The sequence below is a fragment of the Copadichromis virginalis genome, linkage group LG12, assembly GCF_057382275.1.
Source record: "Copadichromis virginalis isolate Kocher_CV1m ecotype Utaka linkage group LG12, C_Virginalis_male_GT1.1, whole genome shotgun sequence".
NCBI lineage: Eukaryota > Metazoa > Chordata > Actinopteri > Cichliformes > Cichlidae > Copadichromis > Copadichromis virginalis.
This window is the reverse complement of record NC_140629.1, coordinates 13,169,495-13,191,113: the sequence shown is the minus strand read 5'-3', so window position 1 is coordinate 13,191,113 and position 21,619 is coordinate 13,169,495. Positions and strand designations below refer to the sequence as shown.

Sequence of the window (21,619 nt, the reverse complement as noted above, 5' to 3'; positions counted from 1 at the left end):
TTTTAATGTACAGAGAAAGTATCTGACATAATGTATCCTCTTTAACGGTAAAGCAGTATATGTCACACACCTCCCCTATTTGAATTTGACTTCTTTGTGTTTTTGTGTGTAGTCACTCCTGTCGCCTTTGGCAGAATTCCCAAGACTTATTCAAATTTAAAATACTATAATATTCCATATTTCACTTTGAAAAGTTTTTCTTAGCCCCGGGGATCCGAATTCAACTACCAAGACCCTATAACATATGAAAAAAGATGCATATTGTTACCACAGGGGGCAGTGTAGAGTCATAATGATCCCTTCAGGTGACTGTGAAAGCGAAGATGTCATTCAGGCTACAGTTACGAGAATAGCTGCAAAAATCAAACGGCACCACGTATGCGCGTATGTGTATTGTTGTCTGTGCTCAGAGTTGTTCCTTTAACGCCATTATTTCCCGTTTTGTCACTGCCGCCATAGCCTTCCTTGAAACATGAAAATAAAGTTTTATGTAAAAAAAAAAATGCAGTTTCTATGACGTATTTTTAAGGCGACAGAAGGAGGGCGGTTTGAAAGCAGAGAGGGAAAATATTTTTAACACGTTTAAAATACGCCAAATTTACTCATAAGACAAAACATCTGCAGGCTAGCCGTGCATAGGCTCTGATGTATTTTTACTTTTCAAACGACTTAGCTAGCGTTACATTAACTCAGTACGCCCGGTTGCTGGCTAACTAGCTAGTCACCGCCGCTGTGATGTGCAGCTGCCGACTGTCGTTAAAATTCCTCTCTGTTAAATGCTGACCGAGCGCACGTCAGAATCGATGTGAACGCTTTGAAGATGGCGAGTGTGCACGAAAGTTTGTATTTTAATCCCATGATGACGAACGGGGTCGTCCATGCTAACGTGTTTGGCATTAAAGACTGGGTGACTCCGTATAAAATCTCCGTGTTAGCGTTGCTGTATGAAATGACTGCCTCCAAGATAACACTGCCAGAGAGAAGGCGACTTAACAAGCTCATCCTCCCTCTACAGCAGGTTGGTTTTTATGAATGTCGGAAACTAAAACTACCCTTGAACCTATCCACCTTGTTGCATTGTTTACCTTGGCTCACTGTGATCTACCAGGGTCCAGACCTGACTCTCGGCCAGTTCCTCAAGACTGTGGAGGAGTGTTGTCCACAGACTGCATATGCTGTCAAACTGAGGTAGAAATCGATTTTTATCCCATTTGATTTCATTCTACCATTTGTGAAAGAAAAAAGACGATGCTTTAAGTTCACATGGAAAAATCTACACGCCAGTGTCCAACTCAATTTGTAGTGTTGGTCATATATTAGCTAATTTTGATCTAAGTGGGCAGTGTAAAGAAGTTTAACGGAATTTTTATCCCCGATATATCTCACTATAAGGAAAGAAGAGCAATTTTAGCAGTAGCGCTCAATTTTTCAACATGATTTAGGAATGTTCTATTAAATTAAAAGAAATCTGTAAGCACAATTCTGTTGGCTTTAATTGCAAGAAATAAATCTGTAAAGTGGAAGAATAAGGCCTGGTAGCTCATTGACCAGATGGTCTTGTAAATATACAAAAGAGAGGATTTGTTAAGCCATAGAAAAAATCATTTTTATTGTGGCTCATTGTAGGAAATACAAAAGAAAGAAAGAAAATATTCAAAAGTGGATAATGAAATAAACAGGATTTTTTTCTCTTTATCTGTTATATCATTACTTTTGGTTTAATATGAAAGGCCATTGCTGAGGTTTTTTATCTGTAGGAAAAGCTATAAAAATTAGAAAAATACAGTTAAAAGTCCCAAATTTGTGCCCTCTTTCACATATTCCAAAGCCATCCATTGGGCTGGACTGCAGTCTTTGCCATTTAAATTCTGGTCCCTAGGCCTTAGATTTCACTTCCCTTGGTGTAATATTAAAACACAATAACGTTTAAATGTTGATGTTGTAGTCAATCACGGTGTTGTTTCTCCTTTAAAGGCTCCATGAAATGGCAGATGGAGAGCTGAAAGACATGGAGTACTTCTTTTCTACTCTTCCCACTCCATTCACAGCTTTTGATACCGAAGCTTACAAAACCAGTGTAGTAGGTGAGTAATTTGCACCTTATTGCAGTCCTGATTATAACTCAGTGGAAGTCTGATTTGAGAATTGTTAAAATTGAAAAGTATTGTATTAAACAATATTTTCACCCCTTTTCAGGTCTTTTTATGCGACACATGCTTCTGGCCTACAACAAGCTTTCTTTCAGTCAGGTTTACAAGCTGTACAAATCCCTGCAGCACTACTACCACAGTCACTATGCCAAGCCTATGGACGGCCAGGTGCCGGCCTTGGTCGCAGACGACTCGGAGATGGACCTGACCAGCATTGAGGATACTGTAGGTGACAGAGTGGACAAGGAGGAGCTGGACACTCCACTGCACGAGTCAGAGCTTCAGTGAGTGAAATATGCACCAGTGTTTCAGCTGACCTGAAATATTTTGCCATTGTTGTTTTTGATTGGCGCCACCTCCTAATTTGTGTTGCAGAAGTGACAATACTCCAAGCAGAGGTCCCCTCTCACAAAAACAAGCAGAGTACTTTCTTGCTAGACAGGTGAGTGTTGATTATAAGTGGACATGAAACACTACATGTATGAACGCTAAATTAAGCCCTACTCTAAAAACTGCATTAGATTTAGCTCTGTCTGTGAAGCCAAATTTGAGAAATAACTGTTGAAAGTTACTTTTTTTTGTTTGGCTGAAACAGGAAAATCCACCTGTTAGTCATGCTTGGATGTGTTGATTTGCTGATTTATGTTTGTAGCTAGCATAAACTAATCTAAATCTCTTAGCAGCAATCAACCAAGCCAGTGATGTCATGTTCTGCACTGGCACTAGATGGCGCTAAGCATGCTCTTAAAAACAAAGTTAAAGCTATGATAGTTTTTTAGAGCAGGGCTCCATGGTGCAAATTAGTTAAGACATGCAGCGTTTCATGTCCACTTTAAGGTGGGACTCTAAACCTTTGTACATACTGGAAGCTATTTCCACATTTCCTTGAACATGATTGCTGGTTACTTGCACACAGTCCAAGTTCCAGTTGCATAGGTGACACTTTAATGTATTTGCTAGCAGGTCATATATCAATCAACAGTATTCTTCACTGTCATTGGTAGTCGTCTGGTAGGTGAGAATAGTTTATTGTGGGCCCCACCCACTTCACGTTACCAGCATATCAGCATATTCTCATTTTTATTTTCATGTCTATTTAAGCTTAATTTATAACAGTATGTTTGCACTGAAGCACCGCAGCAATTTCCTAATGTTGTAAACCCACTCAACATTTGGCAATAAAACCCTTTCTGATTCTGATTCTGATTTTTCAACCACGATTACTTTAAGTCGTCAAGCATCGTTCACTTTCTGTGGTCTCATCATCGCTGCAATCTGCTACCAATGTGTATACAGCTTTAGAGTCTTCATATCAACAAATTTAATGAAATAAATACATTTTAAAAATTCAGTTATAGTATTTACAGACACCATGTTTAAACTTTCTGCAGGCATACCTACTCAAGAATGATGAGAATAAAGCTCTAAAGCCTGCTGCTCTGCAGGAAGAGCTCAACAACATGCTGAAGTTTAATCCTGACTTTGCTGAAGCGGTAAAGTTCATCTCCTTAACTTTTCCTTACTATATAAACAGATCAGTCAGCGGGTTGGTGTCTCCTTCATTAGCTCTCTTTTCTCTCTCTCTCGCTCCTCAGCATTATCTGAACTACTTGAACAGCATGAGAGTCCAGGACATCTTCCTGTCAGCCCACAGTCTCTTGCATTATTTTGATCGACTCATCTTGTCTGGAAATGACGGAAAGAGCAATGGGGACGAGGGCTATGGTCGAAGTCTCCGCTACGCTGCTCTTAACTTGGCAAGCTTGCACTGTCGCTTTGGCCATTAGTGAGTACTAATGGAGGAGTTGGAGGAGTCCAAGTACGTGGACAAGTTCCATAGAAAAGAATAAAAAAGAGATTTTTTCCCTTTTCTCTCCTGTTAGTCAACAGGCTGATCTGGCTCTACAGGAGGCTATCCGGATTGCCCAGGAGTCCAATGATCATGTGTGCTTGCAGCACTGTCTGGTACAACAGTTCCCACTTCATTATCTTCACTTCAGTGGTTGTGCCATGATGGATTGTTAATTACGTCTGAATCTAACACGCTCTCCTCCATCAGAGTTGGCTCTACACACTGGAACAGATGAAGGGTTCTGACAGCACTGTGCTAACCGAGGATTCAGTAAAAATGGCTGCCCATTTCTGCCTGCCAGTGAGTGCAACATGAGGTGTCACATATGAATTCCTCTATTAAAGTGATTTGGATCTTTATTATTTGTAAATTTCTTTGGCGCAATTTTCATAAGCATGTAAATTTCTCGGAGAATGCTATGCAGAAAATAATTGGATAACATACGAGCAGCAAAATATTATATTTGCTCACTGAAATTGACTTATTATTAGATTTTAAAATGTTATTAATCCTCTCCATTTACAGTATTTGGCATCTCTGGGCATTCAGTCATTGGTCCAGCAGGGGGCAACACAGGGTAAAACGGCACACAAGCTGATGGATGCCCTGAAGGACACAGACATTCTTCACTGGAAGCACAGTCTGTCGGAGCTGATCGAGATCAGCCTGGCTCAGACGACTTCCATATGGAGGATGTATGGAAAGAGGTCAGGCTCTTCACTCTGCCACCGTAACACACAGTTGCCACTTCTGCTCACTTTTGACTGCATACTAACACTGCAGCTTCTTAACCATTCATATCAAATCAAATCAGTGAAGTGGCTGAAATGCCTGATGTTGTACGCATGGATTAATAGCATTAATAGCAATAGCATGGACAGCCAGACATCTCCCACACAAGTTCGACTTTTCAAGTGCAGAAAAACGTGGGTTTTTTTGTAAGTAATTAATGTGGCCTCCTGTGTCTCCTGCAGCACGATGTCTCTGCAGCAGGCCCAGCTGCTTCTCAACATGAGCAGTCTTGAGCCAGTTAACTTCGGGGTCCAGCAGAACAACACAGAGGGCTTCGCTGTGGTCCTCTGTCACCTGGCCGAGCTACACGCTGAGCAGGTAACGTGTTTGATTTCATCTAGTCTGCCTGCTGTCTGCCCTGCTGTTGCGTATCTTAGACATTAAAGAAAAATTGACCAGGTCTGCTTTCGTGTTCTTGGCTGTAGTTCAAAACGTAACTCACGATCCCATCTACCTCTGCTTGTGTTGCAGGGCCTGTACGGTGTCGTTTCAGAGATTATTCTGCATCTGAAAGAACAGTTTCCTCCTCACACACAGCATGCCAAGGTACATTTTCTGAAACACACTGTGCTTCTCAGCGTATCAGTGCAGTAACTACAAAGAGGACAGAGTCGAAAAATAAGAGTTTTAAGTTTTCAGACCCAGAAAAACTTGTTCCAAAGCCTTGTTAGATATTTTTATATTCTCGAAAATAACTGACACGTATCACACGTTTACTCGCTACTTTGTACATAAAAGGTTGTACGTGAAAGGTGGACATGGGCAGAAAAATGCCTGTATTCTTTCAAATGAGCCCACAGGAGGTGGCGACTTCTGGGGGGGGGGGGGGAGATTGTATTTATATCTGTGGGGAAAATATCTCTTTGGCTCACTTGATCTGTGACTTCATTAAACACTATCATGGTTTGTTTATAGAATGCATTTGCCAGTTTCAAGTCTTTCTCAATATAATGAGATTTCCTTGCAGTTTATCCCCTTTAGTGTAAGAGAGGGTGATAAAGCTGAGTATGCTTTAGGGTGGGCTTCCTCGTGTTAGGTGCCTGCAGTGTTCTTTGATTTCTCAGTCACTTGTCACGTCTGGTTTATGATGGTGTTATGGTGACTACCTCCATCTTTTTTATGTAGTCTGTGCTTTGGAAACAAAAAAGGGAAATGATTATGTTCTTTCAGCTTCTCAGCTTTACCATTAAATATGAGATTTAAAGTTGGATGAACTTCACCAACCCGCATTAATAATTTGAGTCTAGCCTAAAGCGGAGAGGCAGATGTAGTTACTCTGATTTTTAACAGTGGTTCATGTGGAGGATTGTTTTCCCTGTGATAATTATATTTTGCTTCCTTGTGTCAAATAGCAAACTAATTACCATGTGTGTCACTTTCAGAATTGTTTCAGAATTGTACACGTTGTTTTGACTTAGATGTAATACACTACCAAAATATTAAAGTAACACCTAATAATCATCAGTAAAACACAAAATAATTTATACGTCAGGGGTTTCAGTGTGTCCAGTTAAGAAGAATAAAGCAGTGCAAACCCGCTTTACCTGCTTTGGTAAAAATGAAAGTGGCAACAGGTGCAGTGGAAAGGCAAGAATTCCCAAAAAGGGAATGGTTTAGCCGGTTGTGGCCCCAGGCCATTGCTTTCTCTTTCTCCCTCTTGTGGGATTTTTTTTTTCTCCCCCCCCCTCTATAGCTTTGCTTTGTTTTTCTTGTCACTGTTAGTAGCATGGCACAATACCCGCAGTCCATTGAGGTTGCAAAAGTAGTCTAGCTCCTCCAGGATGGTACAACCCAATTTGCAGAGTTTAGGAGTGCAGTGTAGATCAGGGCGGTAGAAAGGCATGAGCCCAGCAGCAGGACCAATGTTTCACACATGTTTCTGACCAGACACAAATGGACTTCATGAGGGTGGATTGAGGGCCTGACGTCCTTTGTGCTCACAGCCCAGAACGATGCAGCTCAGTTGGTATTCGCCGGAGTAAACAGGAACTGACTTGTCTGTTACTGTTATCCTGTTATCTTCTCAGATTATGTTGTAGGCATCGAAACATTTACCACAGTGTTTCAGACTTTTCCATGTCTGACACATTACTCGGTGTGAACCTCATCTCATCTGTGAACAGAACTGGGTGCCAGTAGCAGACCTGCCAGTTCCCATTCATTGGTGTTTGCCCAGCATTCACTTTTTGGAGGTTGTCTTATTGTTTCCTCTCTAGTCCTCTTTCATTTGCACCAAAGCAGGTGAAATGAATTCACAAAGGTGTGTGCTTCCTAACTGGACAGATTGATCCCCAAAGTTTAACTATATGTTGTAGTCTAATGATCAAGTGTTTTACTTAATCTTTCTTGGGCTGTGTAGAATTAGTAAAACAAACATTACAGAGTTCATTTATTCTGTAATTCATGGTATAATTTCACTGTAATGAAATTACTTTTCTGTGTCCCAAATGCAGCTCTGGATGCTGTGTGATCTGAAAATCCAGTTTGAGAGACATATGAATGAAGGGAAATATCACTTGGCAGAGCCTCTAGTCACAGCTATCGCTGCATTAAATCAGACAGAGGGTCTTTACAGGTAACTCAAATAAGTGAATCTGCAGGCCTTCTTATAACATATGCTGCCCTATACACTTTTTATTTGAGCTGCACAATAACTGTGTGCTCTGTGACAGGAAAGCTCAAGTTCTGAAGGCTCTCAACCGCAACACTGAAGCATACCACATCTTACAGCAGCTGCAGGCTCGCTGTGAGAAGGCTAAGTGTACAGAGATGGTTATCAGGTAGGACCCGGTTTTCTCATACCGTTACGGCTCCATTCAATTTGAGTAAATGCACTTATTCTACTATCATTTATTTTTATTTGTCCAATCAAACTTGTTTAAAAGGAATTAAGTTCAAACTATACATCACCGTTGCAAGTCTTAACTGTTCTCCTGTAAGATATAAAGATCCCAACATAAATGTATTTTGACCTTTATGCTTCAGAGATCACACAAAGTCATTTTATGTCTCTTTCAGAGTGATGCTGTCCACTGCTGAGCTCCACTGGGAGTCGTCTGGCTTCTCCACAGCTCTTCCTGTCCTCCTGCAGGCCTTGGCTCTGGCTAGACAGCACCACCTCCAGTCACTGGCCTCGGAAACCATCCTTCACCTGGCCTTCACTCAGGTCAGCTGCAGCATTAAAAGAGACTTCACTTAGCTGTGCAAATACCAGCTTGCGTTTATGCAAAAATCCCCCACATGGTTTATTTATTGCATTTGTTGTCTCTCGTTTCTGCAGCTGATGTTGGGGGTTCCTGAGCAAGCTCTGAATGTGCTGCATGAAGCCATCGAGCCTATTCTGGCCCACAGAGCAGTCATGGACAAAGGTCGTGCCATGCTGCTGGCAGCCCGCTGTCAGATGGCAGTGGCTGGGTTCAAGCCAAACAGACAAGGGCAAGCAGGTAACAGTTTGCTCCCCTGACACACCACCTCACCACATATATTGGTCCTCTGCTCATAATGCTGCATGGTTTTCATCTACATTTGCATACTGCTGTTTATGTCCCAGCAGATTTGTGTTTAGCAGCTTCGGCTCTCGACACGCTAAACGAGGCCGCCGCCTATTTCTCCCAGCTGAACTGTAAGGAGCGGCTGCGGGACGTGCACTATCTGCAGGCTCAACTCCACCGCTCTCTGGGACAAATCTTGGAGAGCAACAAAAGTGCCATGCTCTTCCGGCTATTGGACCAGGAGCTGCAATCGCCAGCACCGCCGGTCTCCATGCGGCTCTAAACTGCTCCCACTGCCCCATCAACAAAAACTGAACTGAATCACTGCAACTCACCACTAGATGGTGCCGAGGCTCTGTCCTGTTTTCTAGACTAAAACATTTCATTTGTGGCTGTGTTGAAAGAGAGGTGTTTGTGAAACATTTTGCACGGAGTAACAGGATGATAACTAAAAATGTAACATGACAGCAGCCATGAATTAAAATGAGTTTCCAGTACAAGAAGAACGTGTCCATTGTGTGTTTACTTACAGATATATGCGAATTTGAATGATGGTCCTAAATATAACATGTGCTTTAATGCCTTCCACCATAGCAAGTTAGTCTGACAGAAGTACATGTCACGCACCTGTGTAGGTTTAAAAAGAAAAGAAAGAAAAGTCAAAAGTTTAGATCAAAAGCCGACACGTGGCGTCCCGATGCACCCGCTGCGTTTTGATGAATGAGGGTAATATCAGAGTTGGCGACGAGATTAATGCATTCACTAGTGTGGATGATCCTGATTTTGCAGGAGGAATACTGATGAAGCCAAAGGCCATATTAGGAAATCATATCAACACTGTGTATATAAATGGCACATTTTTCTGAATTGTTTGCAGCAGTTATGTTGATTTATCAGAAACAGAATACTTTATTGATCCCTGGGGGAAATTATTTAATGTGTTCTGCCTGATGCGTAATACATTCATTGTGTCATGTGCTTCCTTAAGGAAAATAATTGGCTTCATCTTGGTTAATTTACATTTGGTCTGGCAAAAGTAGTCACAGGAAACACCTGCAGGAGGAATATGCTCACGCTAAGGTTCTCAGTCGTTGTGCTCGAACCCCAAAAATTCCGGTTGAATGAGTTTAAGTGGCGTGTTTGTCTTCCTGTACTTCTGTTGATAAACAGATTTCTAGTAAAGGCAGCCTTGTTGTCTATGCAAATACCACAGTGCTGTGGTAATTGGCACAGAGCCATAAAATACATGTATTTACATGTTTAGCATAATTGCAAGTGTCACCGAGTAGACTTCATGTAGCAGTTCCTCAATTTAAAAAGTGACAGTTTGTGTTATCATAGAGATTTGTAGCATGTGGATTTCAGTGCATGCTTTTTTACTCAGTCAGAGCGGAGCTGTCTCCAAGAATAAAGGTAAATTTCACAAAAGTAACGCTAATAGACCTTAAAAAAAACTTGTTTATAAGAAAATGATGCCATTTCTCCTTTTGAGTTATTTTCAGTCCTTTGCCTTAAAAGCCACACAGGGAAAAAATAAGTGTCTAACCGATCCACTAAGCCTTTAATCTTTGTTCATTGTGTGTTCTGCTGATTAAAGTAAACAAGTTAATAGTGTATTGTATAAAATGTATCTATTCATAGTTTGTGTAGCTGTTATATATAAAACGGCAATAGAAGCAGTCCCTGCACCCCTCCCCCCACTCTGTACAAGGCTAATAAGTTCGCAGGTTTTGCTTCTTACTGATCTAGTGGAAATAATCTAACTGAATGTTGCTTTTGAGCCCTGTCAAGTCCCTGAGTGCTTTCCATCTTGTGAATGCCTGTCTAAGGTTCATACTTGTCTTACTTGCAGTTTCCGTGACTCTCTTGCTTTGACTTCTTTGCCTCCCCCAGAAGGGCATTAAAGAAGGCAGATGCAGGGTGGCTGATACAGGTTGCAAGATTACTCCAGGTCCAGCATCCATTATGGAAAGCTATCTTGAAAACAAAAATGCTTCTTTTTTTTCTGTTTTCAAGATTGCACCATTACCTTGGGAGATGTTATTCCCAGTGGGAGACAAAATTTCATTGCTAAAGTCAGGACAAAAGGGAGTCAATCTGAAGGCTGATGTTGTCATTAGTCTACAGCCATAATGCAATTGACATTTAATGTCTTAGCACAACTGTCCCATCTGTTTTTAGTTGGTTTCTAGCAAGTCAAAGAAGGTGTGCAAATAAAACAAAAATAGAAAAAATAACAACTCAAGTAAAGTACAAATCCCTGAAGATTGTACTTAAGTACAGTAACAATGTATTTTCACTTCATTGCTTCCCGCTTCTATATAAAGACCAATACAAGAAGTTTGTGAAGGATATTCCAAATTTTACCAGTGCTGTTAATCACACCAGATGCAAAGTATAATTTCCCATTGTCTACTAGTATTTCATCATGTTGGAAACCCTCAAACATTCACCCCTCACAGGACACAGGGTGAGGCAGAGTACAGCTGATAATTGGAATCACGCTTCTGAAACCTCTTTTCACAAATTGTTATCCTTACTGTTACCATCCTGTGATTTCACTCACTTCTCTCCAAGTCCTTTTCTTTCACTCCTCAGCCATATAAGGCTGGGGTATTGTTGTCTGCTTACCAGGCAGGTGTGTGGCCTGAATATGCAATAACTGGACAATGAGGCCACATAGGCTTTTCAAATTATACCATAGGAGTATAATTGCTAGGAGCCTGAGCAAATACTCCTAGCTATTTGTTTTTTGTTTCGTTTTTTTGTCCATCTGAAAGAGAAATTGAACCTTATAGTTCTACCTGCTTTTCTTATTATCAATAACATCAGAAGACTGTTCATGACTCTGATGGATCCCAACTGATGGATTGTTGCAACACAGTGTTAAGCAAACTTTTTGCTGTAGCTGAAATATTTTCACTTGCACACAATCTCACATCAAAAAATCTTGTTACACAGAGTTTGCATTTTGAAATAATGTTGCTTCACATTTGGTGTGAATGCACCAATAGAATCTGTGGAAGCAGCTTGCTAGCCAAGTTTGCTAGCGCTAGCTAATAACATACACCCATTTGTGCTCAAATGGTAAATTCTGCCCCACCAAATTGCGCTAACAACACCAACACTGAGGCTCTCTCCAAAACCAATGGGTGACAACATAGTGTCAGTCTTTTATATTGAGTCTATGGTTTATTAGGCTGCTGTAATCGAATGACTTTAAAAACGGCTGTTCAGTTAGTCCAGAATTTCAGACTGAAAAGTCTGAGCAGCTGGAAGAAGCTGGCAGATATTTGTTGCCATCACAGTCATTCTTGTTTCACTGTGAGCTTCATAGTAAAATTTGTCAACAACTACTGATAATTTTCCCAACATTTGGCATTAAAACATATTTTCCATTACGATGGTTCAGTAACTCTTAACTTAGGCAAAGTACTTGAATTTGTTTGTAACCTCTGTAACTACTGACATTTCTATGAGGTTCAGCTGTAATTGTTGTTTGTTTTTGGCAGATGTTATTATATTAGTATAATGCACCAAGAGAAGCGTAAACATTCTATCTCGCTCACATTATGTATGATTGGTATTTAGCTAAAAAACAACATTATAGCTCTGTGTGCTTATAGTAGTTTTCTTCAGGTCTGGATATTAATGGTTGTTGTTTGTTTTGTTTTTTTAAATTGATTTATTAACCTCCTAGGACCTGGCATCCACATATGTGGACATCACATTTTGGGTGATGTCCACAAAATACTTAAATTTTCTCTGCAAGGGCCTGATATCCACTTACGAGGACATTATACTGAGTTCAGGTCTTAGGAGGTTAAAAATGAAAAAGAATTGATGATAGCGCTGGTATACAGACAGACAGAATCTGAGTAACATTGAATTTTGGGTCATTCTGACATTGAATCCATGCTCTGGAAAACAAACTCTCACTAACCTCAGATTTCTTGCCAAATATCCCGGTTCAGAAATAGCACAGCTTCTGTGGTAAAATATAACATCTTTGTTCAAAATGTTTAATAACAAGCATGGCAACAAACATGGCATATGAACAATGCATGTTTAGAAAAATATATCTGCAAATGTATTTTTCAGAATACACTATACATCGACTTAACCTCTACTCGATATTAAACATTTACAATTCAGAAGTGATAGTGTCACGGTAGAAAACAACACGGGCAGTTTCCTTTTGAATAGTGTCCATTTCAGGATCAGCTTACGTCAGGAGAAAAATGTGGGCAGACATTCGAGTAAAACAGGCAAACAACCTGAGATGTCTTCATGGTATACCTGCTTGCAGCTGTTTTTTTTTTTTTTTTAACTCATGCTTCTTTATTTTCCCTTACCAGTTTCACATAAACAAACCCTCCTTTTCCAAACAAACTGTCCAGGTATTAACAAGAGTTTTTCCTTACAAAAGAAATGATATTACCTCGCGGACAACCTCCAACTTGTTGTTGAAACCTATGAACATTTCTTAATATGACATTCCCAGCGTTGGTTTATATTTGGATGTTTATAATAATGATGTGTCATACATGAACTGAAATGAATGTTCAAATGGTTTCTGCTTCAGTTCTCAAATACAACCCTGACCAGTATCCAGTAGTGATGATACAAGAGTCAAACTAGATACAACCTCTCATTTTACTTCAGAACACAAAATTAATGCCAAAAAAAAGAAATGAAGTGATGTTAAATAATTGAGTAAAAGAGGTATTGAAGTGGAGTTAATTTCCATGTTTGATTAAATTAATCTCAGAGAAGGCGCAGTGGCTGTGTCTCCGTAGCTTAAATAATGCTTAAGTCTTCAGTGCAGACACCGTCTCATTGTGATTCTGTCCAAGTGTCTTTGAGGAGACTGTCCCGCTGAGGGGAGCTGAGAAGAAATTGCAGCAATGCTCAGTATCCCGCAGGATAGCCTCCTTTCCTGGGGTCAGACTCTGCACAGAGACGCTCTCCCTGCCGCACCACAGCCTGGACCACCGAGTCTGGAGTCCTTAGCAGCTGCGTTACATGGTTCTTCTGGACCAGACCCTCCAGGACACTCTGGCATAGTTCCACCACACATACAAAAACATAGAGAAATAGTCTTGTGCAGGAGTTTTGGCTTTGTAATGCATAGAACACATGTGGAATTATTTTTTACCTTCCTGACTGCTGGCACATGTGTAAAAGTCAATGTGCATAAATCTAAAACTTGGTTGAGATAAGTAATATATAAAGAAACACTTGATTCCCTTTCCTTATTATCAAATCTCATTGCTATGTGTTTTTAACCCTGCTAAAGGGATGTCTAAAAATGTGTAGACCTTCAATGTGTCCAGAGGATGAATCCTTGTAACTCTGGTGATGTTATGGCTTTTCTTTCAGTACAAGGTCTGGATCAAGGTCTGATGACCAATTGCCAATTTAGGGAAACTGAAGGCCTCACAGAAAGAAGGAAATAAAAAATCGAACACTTTCATGCCTGAGTCATCTTAACGGTCAGAATCCTCGGAGGTGGGAACAGAGGAGTAGCAACAATCTTTCACTCTAGCTTCTTAATCAACCAAAGATGGAGACAGAGTTTTAATTCATTTGAAAACCTGACTCCTAACCTACACTCTAATAAAAAAAAAATAAAAAAAAACATTTTTAGTTAAATTTCATCCATCTCCCCATCCATTCTATCCAATTTGCCAGTGTTTTTATCTGTTTTGGTTCAACTGTTTGGTTTTGTCAGTTCAATTGTAGTGGGTGATTTTAACATCCATGTAAACTGTAAAAATGACTGCCTCAACACAGCATTTAATCTATTCTCTCAAAATGTTAATGAGACCACTCACTCTTTAACCATACTTTTGATCTTACTCTGACATGTGGCACAGAAACTGGACATTTGACTGTATCGACATTAACTGCCGTAACTAAGTTTAATATCTTCAACACCGTGTGCCAACACAGTACAGAGCAGCTACCCAAACTTTGCTCCCACAGTGGTTGATTATTTTCTTATAAGTGTAACATCCTCACAGCATACAACCCTAGATAGTGTGGTTCCTCTTAAAAAAAAAAAGAAAGCATCAAATCACAAGCGCTTGACTCCCTGGTGTAACTCACAAATGCACAATTTAAAGTACGTAACTGGCAGAGAAATGGCATCTGATTAACAACGAGTTTGTTGCTCTATTTGTTTTTGTTTTTTAAAAAGGACTCTGATTGATCTTTCTGAGTTAATTTCAATAATTGCTTCCTAAAAATCATCGACCTGTCTATTAGGACCCATTAAGACTGCTCAAAGAAGTCTTACCGTTAATTAATGCTTCAATCTCAGATATGATCAGTCTGTGCTGGCAAGTGTCATCTGCTCGTCACAGTACACAAAGAGTGCTAGCTTCTGTACAAAGGATCCTTTTATTGCCTGTGACAGTGGACTCTTGTCCTGCTTGACTTCAATGCAGCATTTCATACTGATGACCATAATATTTTATTACAGAGATTATAGTGTGCTGTAGGTAGGGAGGGATTCCTCCTTAGACACCAATGTTAATTTTGGTGTCCCACAAGGTTCTGTGCTGGGATCAAGTCTGTTTACATCATATAGGCTTCCATTTTGTAACATTATGAGAAGGCATAGCATACATTTTCCTTGCTATGCACATGATACCCAGCTTTATCTATCCATGAAGGCAAATGCGAGACACCACATTGAAGGAATATCATAGAGACCTAAAGGTCTGAATGACCTCTGGTGCTAAATTCAGATAAAATTGTTGTTATTTGGCCCTAAAAATCTTAGAAACGTGGTCTCTAACCAGATACAATGAGTGGTATTATTTATAGAGAACATATATATAGAGAACACTTCTTCACTGCTCTAGAGTCCAGTGTTGGCATGCTTTATATCACTGCATTCAACACTGCATTTGGTGATGTAAGGCTTGCATGCAGCTGCTCGGCCATGTTAACCCATTTCATGAAGCTCTCTACACACTGTTCTTGAGCTAATCTAAAGGTCACATGAAGTCTATAGGTCTGTAGCAACTGACTCTGCAGAAAGTTCGCAACCTCTATGCACTTTCTTCATCCGGTGATCCTGCTCTGTGGTTTTATGTGACATACTCCTTTGTGACTGAGCTGCTGTTGCTCCCAGTCACTTCACTGTGTTATAATACCACTAACAATTAACTGTGGAATATTTAGTAGCAAGGAAATTTTACAACTGGATTTGTTGCACAGGAAACATCTTATAATGGTACCACACTGAAATTCAGTGACTTCCTGAGAGCCACCCATTCTTTCACAAATGCTTGTTGAAGAAGTCTACATGCCTAGGAGCTCATTTTTATATACCTGTGACCATGAAAATGATTGGAACTGGAATTTAATTATTTGGATGGGTGAGTAAATACTATGGGCAGTATAGCGTATTGCATTTCAGTAACATTTGTGATATCATAACATCTTGTCTCAGGGTGAGCTTCAGTGGAACCAGCTCTGCCCATATGGAAAAGAAATAGTAAAAACATATATGATTTACTCATGAAAGTGGCCACTTTCTCATTACTTTCATATATTTTTTTAGTAAGTATACAAAACATAGTTTCATTATATGATTTTTCAAGGGATCTTATATGTGTTTTCACTCTTGTATGCTTTTCATACAAGTTTCATACAAGACAGATAAAAACTTTAAAATATTTATATATATCTTTTCCATATGGGTGAGTTTGGATTCATGAAACAGAAAACTTCTGTACCTCTAAGATTAGGCTTAAAACTTTCCATTTTGATAAAGCTTATAGTTATGCTGTAATAGGCCTAGGCTGCTGAGGGCTTCCCACAATGAATGGAGGGTTTCTTGTTCACTCACTTCTAATCATTAGTTGTTATTAATCTACTGGCTCTCTTTCATAGTGTGTCTTTTGCCCAGCCTTGCTCCCCTCACCCCAAACCGGTCATAGCAGATGGTTGTCCCTCCCTGAGTCTGGCTCTCCTGCATGTTTCTTCCTGTTAAAAGGCAGATTTTTCATCCAGCTGTCACCAAGTGCTTGGTCATAGAGGGTTGTCAGATTATTGAGAGTTTTTCTGTATCATTGTGGGATCTTTACCTTACAATATAAAGCACCTTGAGGAGGCTGTTTTTGTTTTTTGGTTCTTTATTTAAAAAGGATTCGATAAATGTAATTGAAATGAATTGTTTTCACTCTTTTAAGGCTAAAAAAAACCTTTTTAAAGAAGTGTCGTGAAAATCAGTACACACGTTCTAGCATGAGGAGGATTTGTTATAGCTCTAGTGACCCTTTTGTTTTGAACTTTGTTTTTCAAGTCAAAGATTCATTCTTTTATATTATACTTATACTACATACTATATACTTATACTATACTACATTCTTTTATACTTCCCACTACACTCAGCTAAGTAGCAAAATGCTGCACTCTAAAACAATAAACAACTATTGTAAACAATATACAATCTAAGTATGAGCACAGCAAATTCATTCTACAAAATATGCATAAACATTGCGGTGGGGTGTGGTTTGTGGCTCAGCTGCAGGAGTGGAGCAGTGGGTTCAGGGTGTATTGTCAGGGGAGGCTGACTCACACACCTGACCTCATCACCTAATCATGCGTCCCCTGTTAAAGATGTTGTTCAGGAGGCTGTGTGTGCCACAGAAGCAGGACAGCTGGAAAGCTGCACCTTGGAAAAGTGGTCAATAAAAGAGGTTTAAAAACTGCAACTCTGCTGTCGTTGGATCCTCGTTGTCACACATATTTTTGTACTTTTGTACTTGATCCTGTTTTCACAGCAATTTTTATAGTCATAGTACACTAATGGTCACATGCATGGTACATTCATACATGCACATTCTTTGCTTATGATACAACTGTAATACTGCTAAGCTATGTTGCTGTCTGTGTGACCCACCTTTTCAAAGCCCTGCTCCACTACTGTCATATTTGGATTAAGCTGATTGTGAAGTCGTGGCTCTGTCACGGCTTTCTTTAGGTCATAGTTGAAAAACAAGGAGTTGAGGATTACCTGTTTTTAGGTAAGAAAAATGACAACATGTATGGGAGGTTTCACATTCCCAAGTCAACATGAGGGTGATGCATTTGAATGAATTAGACTTACTAATGCTGTGGCTGTGGTTATTTTTGTGCCCCCGGATGCTCCTACAACCATCTTCACTTGGTTTTCTTGGTCAAATATGATAGTAGGACACATGGAAGACAGCGGCCTTTTGCCTAGAAACAGATTGTAAAAAGAAGGTGGATTTGACTGCCTGATAGTTTTAGCAAAGTCATGCTGAATGTCAACAACTCAGCTCAATCACATCATAGTCTATTTGAGACACTACAACAAGCCGGTGACCCACAGAGTGAGAGAGGCGATTAGCTTATTGTATGGCAGCAAAACTGAGGATGAGTAAAAGGCCCTCCTCTGAATCATCCTAACCAGAGGAAGAATCTAGTAACACCATCTATCTTTGAAAAACATGAGGCTTAATTTAGCAAACACTGATATCCATCAACACTGACTAAAGGTCACTGCCCCACAGGGGATTAGAGAAGTACTAGTGTGATAACTCATTTCAGTCACACCTGGTTGAATGAAGTTGTTGGGTGAAGGGGGGATTCCAAACCCATTGGTCATGTATGGAGAGCTGAAGTCATCCATTTCATCATTAAAAATGATCCCAGTAGATCGAGACATGACCTTTGAACCAAAGCTGGGGAAATAAAGCCATTTTTTAAACCTTCACTCAGTGCGCTACATTGTAGTGAAGACAGTTCATTTACATGCATGGCTTTTGAGAGGCACATTTACTGACTTGATGTCAGCCTTGTCAGAGAAACTCACTATAGATTGATGGTGCTGGTTGCTGCCACAGCACTGCCATCCTCAGCAATGACTGACAGATGAGCTGTCCCGTGGTTGTCTGGAACAAAATACTCGGGCTCATAGTAGCTGTCTGGGTGGGTCGTGTCATCTGTAATTTTGCTCCTTATGCCATCAGCAAAGTAGTCTGAGGTCATGTTTTGGATTAGCTGAAAGGAGCAAAACAAATCAATTAAAGAGGAGAAAACAGGCATTTCAGACTGTTTAAGAGTTAAAGAGTTTCCAGGAGACAATTTTATGGCCACAGTGAGAAAAATTATGCCGTAAATGCTCAAAAAACGAATGAAGAGGATTATAGCTGGAGCCCTTACATCAGTAATGTTGAGATACCGAGGGTCCCCCAATCTGCTCCTCTTGGCGTAAGCAAAACGAAAAGCCTCTACAATGCGATGGTACGTCAGAGTTTTCTTCTCTGCTGTAGAGACGCTCGTGTCTGAGAAGTTGTACCCTGCAATATATCCACAGGAAAAATACATCTGGAGCGAATGACAGTTAGATGACAATTTACTGGCCTGATCTGATCTTCTCTGTTATTGTGCTAAAAGTCAATGGCATGTTATTAAAAACTGCAATACAAATAGAATAAATGTGCAGGCACGCACCCCTCCAACTTCTTATATGAACACATTCAGTGCTCAATTTAAATGAATGATGCCACTTTTATTATGAAGCATGGCTTAATGATTCTCTGCCTGAACAGATGGAGTGTTGATGGTAAATTAAATTTGGCAGGCAGAACTAAGCAGCAGCTCAGTTTTCTGCTTCCAAAGAAGGGAAAGAAACATTCTAGAGATGACCTGGGGAAACCTGACATCCTCTCTTCTGCATGGCTGCACAAACACTCAGCCAGGCTGCTCACCATCCACTATGTTGAGTATGAGTGCCAGCACAGGGCCACTGGAGGGGGCATCTGGGACATGTATGGTGTATTCCCCGACGTTCAGCTTCAGAGGGTTCTCATTCAGCACGGGCTGGTACTCCAACAAATCTTCCAGGGTGATGATACCACCTGGAACCAGTACAGAAGTGTCGTTGTGAATTCAATAGGAGGAGTAACAACTGAAGCATCTGAAGACAACAGCGGATGAGGATACAGCAGAGCACCTGCCGCCTGGATGTCCTCAACAATGTTCTGTGCCATCGCCCCGTTATAAAACACATCAGGCCCCTCTTCTGCTATTCTTTGGTATGTTTCAGCCAGCTTTGGGAATCTAACAATATCATTCTCCTTCAGGATGTTTCTCTGAGAATCACAAAAGACCTCGCTGAGAGAGGGAAGAAAAGAAAACATGTATTAAAGAATATTAAAGCCATTGTAAGTAGAAATTGAGACCTTTAAAAAGAACCGCTGTGGTAAACAGCAATGCACCCAATTATCAGAGCAAGATAAGGGTGTAGAAAAGAAACACAGAGCCACTGAGTAATATCTGAATAATTTTCACAATGTGTTTTTAAAAGATATATATATATATATATATATATATATATATATATATATATATATATATATATATATATATATATATATATAAATAAAGGCACAGTTTGACATGAAGCACAGTTATTATAGATATTTTATTTCCATCTAACATTTTGATTCATTTAGGTTTTGGTACCTCTGTCATTTCTGCTAAAGCACACCTGCTATGCTCATTTCCATCTTCTTATTCTTGTATTCTCTAAAGTAGAGAATAGTATATAGTATATAAATGGTAGACTCTAGGAAGACTGTTTTTATTTCAGTGAAATAAACAGGGTCAGCCATTTATTTGGCTCAGATTCTGAGGTAATGATGAGGCATTTATCATTAGATGTGCTGCTGGGTGGGTTGCTTTACCTCCAGCAGCAGCAGATTCAGACAACTGTTTTCCCCTGTTTCTGGTTTGATGCTGAACTAAGCTAAGAATAGTCTAATAAGCCAAGAATATCTACTGCAACATGTATTAGGCTACTGGCTGTAGCTTAATACATGCTGGCATAAGCATAGTATTTTCTCCTCTAACTTGTAGTTAAAGTGAACACATTTCCCCAAATATCTATTTCTTTCGGTTTACAGTGTATTATTAAGTATTCAGATATGAGAATATCACCCTCACCACATGTTGGCGTCTCCTTGAATGGAATCCTTGCTTTTTAAGATTGCATGAGCCAGGGCTTTTCCAATCGGAAATCCGTCACGAGCCAAGGCAATGCTGGGCTCAAACAGCTCCTTCCATGGCAGCCGGCCATGCCTTTTGTGTGCCATCTCATAACCGCGGATCTCTCCCGGAATGGCTATGGACAGTCCACCTGTCACGCAGAAACAGCAGTACCACTGATTTTAATTTCACAAGCTCTCTTTCTACCCCTTCTCTGAGTGAGGGACCACCATGCTAAGAGACATCAAGATAGTGTGCGATATCTATCGCTAAAGTGTTCTCGTCCCAGAGCTTTTAAATGGGGGCAAAGGAAGGTATAATAAGGTTGTTAAGAATGTGAGAACATCTGACGAGAGCTCGATGGACTCTAAATCCCTATTTGATCTTGGGTAGCATCAACAACCTTTGAGAATTAAATGAAATCTGGTCTACATTTGGCCAATCAGCACCCGGGAAATACTCCAGCAGAGCACAGCAAGGTGCTACCTGTGCGAGAAAGCTTAGTGTTGTTGCCAAACATGTCTTCAGTGGCGTTCATGGGTGCAGTCTCCCTCGCATCAATGGTTTCCACCTTTCCTGTTGAGCAGAAAACGAGGACTGATTGATCAGCGTCTCCTCGGTTGTCTGTGCTGGCAATTTCTAACTAATGAGGCACGCTCACCTGTGGAAGCGTTATAGATGACAAAGAAGAGCCCTCCTCCGATGCCCATGCTGTGAGCGTTCAAAAGGCCAACACACAGCAAGGCAGCGATTGAAGCATCCACAGCAGAGCCGTTTTTCCTCAGAATGTCCCTGGAAACAAGAGAATACACTTAACAGCTAAGACGCGCACAGAAGAGCACGGCATCTGCTATATGTCGTCTTACCTCCCCACTTCCGAGCACTTTCCAGCATCAGCAGCCACGGCGGCCTTTGAGTAGAAGTGGTCTGAAGTGGGAGGTGTGTTTTTCTTCCCCAAACCCATGAACACCCCCAGGAACAGGCTCACTGCAGCCACCAGAAGGACCACCAGACCAGCAATCAGGGACTTCCCAACCATTTCTCTGCCGGGAGGGGAGAAATCAGCACACCTCGGAAAGACACCGGATTCTTCAGCTCAGAAGCAACAGTCTTCTCCTCCAGACATCGCCTATCATTATTTTTTAATTGGGAGCCAAACATTTACATATGTTTAACAATCTGAAGCAAAAAGAACACCACATTTTTATTTCACTCACCTTTGGTTTGTTTGTTTCACAGACTCATTGGAAATGCTGGACAGAACAGAAGGAATGACCTGACTCTTACTGAGCCTTAGCAAT

At 40.5% G+C, this 21,619-nt stretch overlaps 2 protein-coding genes across 3 annotated transcripts; one reads left to right on the top strand and one right to left on the bottom strand.

The window, feature by feature from the left end:
• The first annotated feature begins 496 nt into the window (after positions 1-496).
• Positions 497-8,780, top strand: anapc5 (anaphase promoting complex subunit 5). Of its 2 annotated transcripts, none has more exons than XM_085474755.1 (17): positions 497-1,018; positions 1,109-1,188; positions 1,975-2,084; positions 2,197-2,434; positions 2,526-2,592; positions 3,542-3,643; positions 3,746-3,936; positions 4,034-4,115; positions 4,210-4,302; positions 4,528-4,709; positions 4,977-5,112; positions 5,266-5,340; positions 7,248-7,369; positions 7,467-7,574; positions 7,813-7,960; positions 8,075-8,237; positions 8,348-8,780. In XM_085474755.1, exons 1-17 carry the CDS (start codon positions 821-823, stop codon positions 8,566-8,568), a joined length of 2,316 nt encoding a protein of 771 aa, XP_085330881.1. In that variant the 5' UTR covers positions 497-820; the 3' UTR covers positions 8,569-8,780. The 2 variants fall into 2 exon arrangements, with proteins under 2 accessions (XP_085330881.1, XP_085330880.1); XM_085474754.1 differs by having other exon boundaries at positions 8,345-8,780.
• A 3,540-nt stretch (positions 8,781-12,320) lies between these two features.
• Positions 12,321-21,357, bottom strand: LOC146696597 (glutathione hydrolase 1 proenzyme-like). Its single transcript, XM_085474136.1, has 12 exons — positions 21,185-21,357; positions 20,980-21,110; positions 20,805-20,894; positions 20,277-20,469; positions 19,285-19,445; positions 19,040-19,189; positions 18,492-18,628; positions 18,142-18,329; positions 17,883-18,010; positions 17,413-17,525; positions 17,206-17,319; positions 12,321-13,343 (listed from the first exon to the last, which is right to left on the bottom strand). The coding sequence occupies exons 1-12, from the start codon at positions 21,355-21,357 to the stop codon at positions 13,197-13,199; spliced, it is 1,725 nt and encodes a 574-aa protein (XP_085330262.1). The 3' UTR covers positions 12,321-13,196.
• Between the last annotated feature and the right edge of the window lie 262 nt (positions 21,358-21,619).

What these genes read in the sequence shown, in the direction of transcription:
- LOC146696597 (XM_085474136.1), bottom strand. Translation starts at nt 21,357, where the DNA reads ATGGTTGGGAAGTCCCTGATTGCTGGTCTGGTGGTCCTTCTGGTGGCT. An exon ending in CAAGGAGACGCCAACATGTG is followed by an intron (nt 19,446 to 20,276) that starts GTGAGGGTGATA and finishes TCCCTCTCTCAG; the next exon opens with CGAGGTCTTTTGTGATTCTC. An exon ending in TAACCACAGCCACAGCATTA is followed by an intron (nt 17,320 to 17,412) that starts GTAAGTCTAATT and finishes ACCTAAAAACAG; the next exon opens with GTAATCCTCAACTCCTTGTT.
- anapc5 (XM_085474754.1), top strand. Translation starts at nt 821, where the DNA reads ATGGCGAGTGTGCACGAAAGTTTGTATTTTAATCCCATGATGACGAAC. An exon ending in TCATCCTCCCTCTACAGCAG is followed by an intron (nt 1,019 to 1,108) that starts GTTGGTTTTTAT and finishes GTGATCTACCAG; the next exon opens with GGTCCAGACCTGACTCTCGG. An exon ending in CTGCCCATTTCTGCCTGCCA is followed by an intron (nt 4,303 to 4,527) that starts GTGAGTGCAACA and finishes CTCCATTTACAG; the next exon opens with TATTTGGCATCTCTGGGCAT.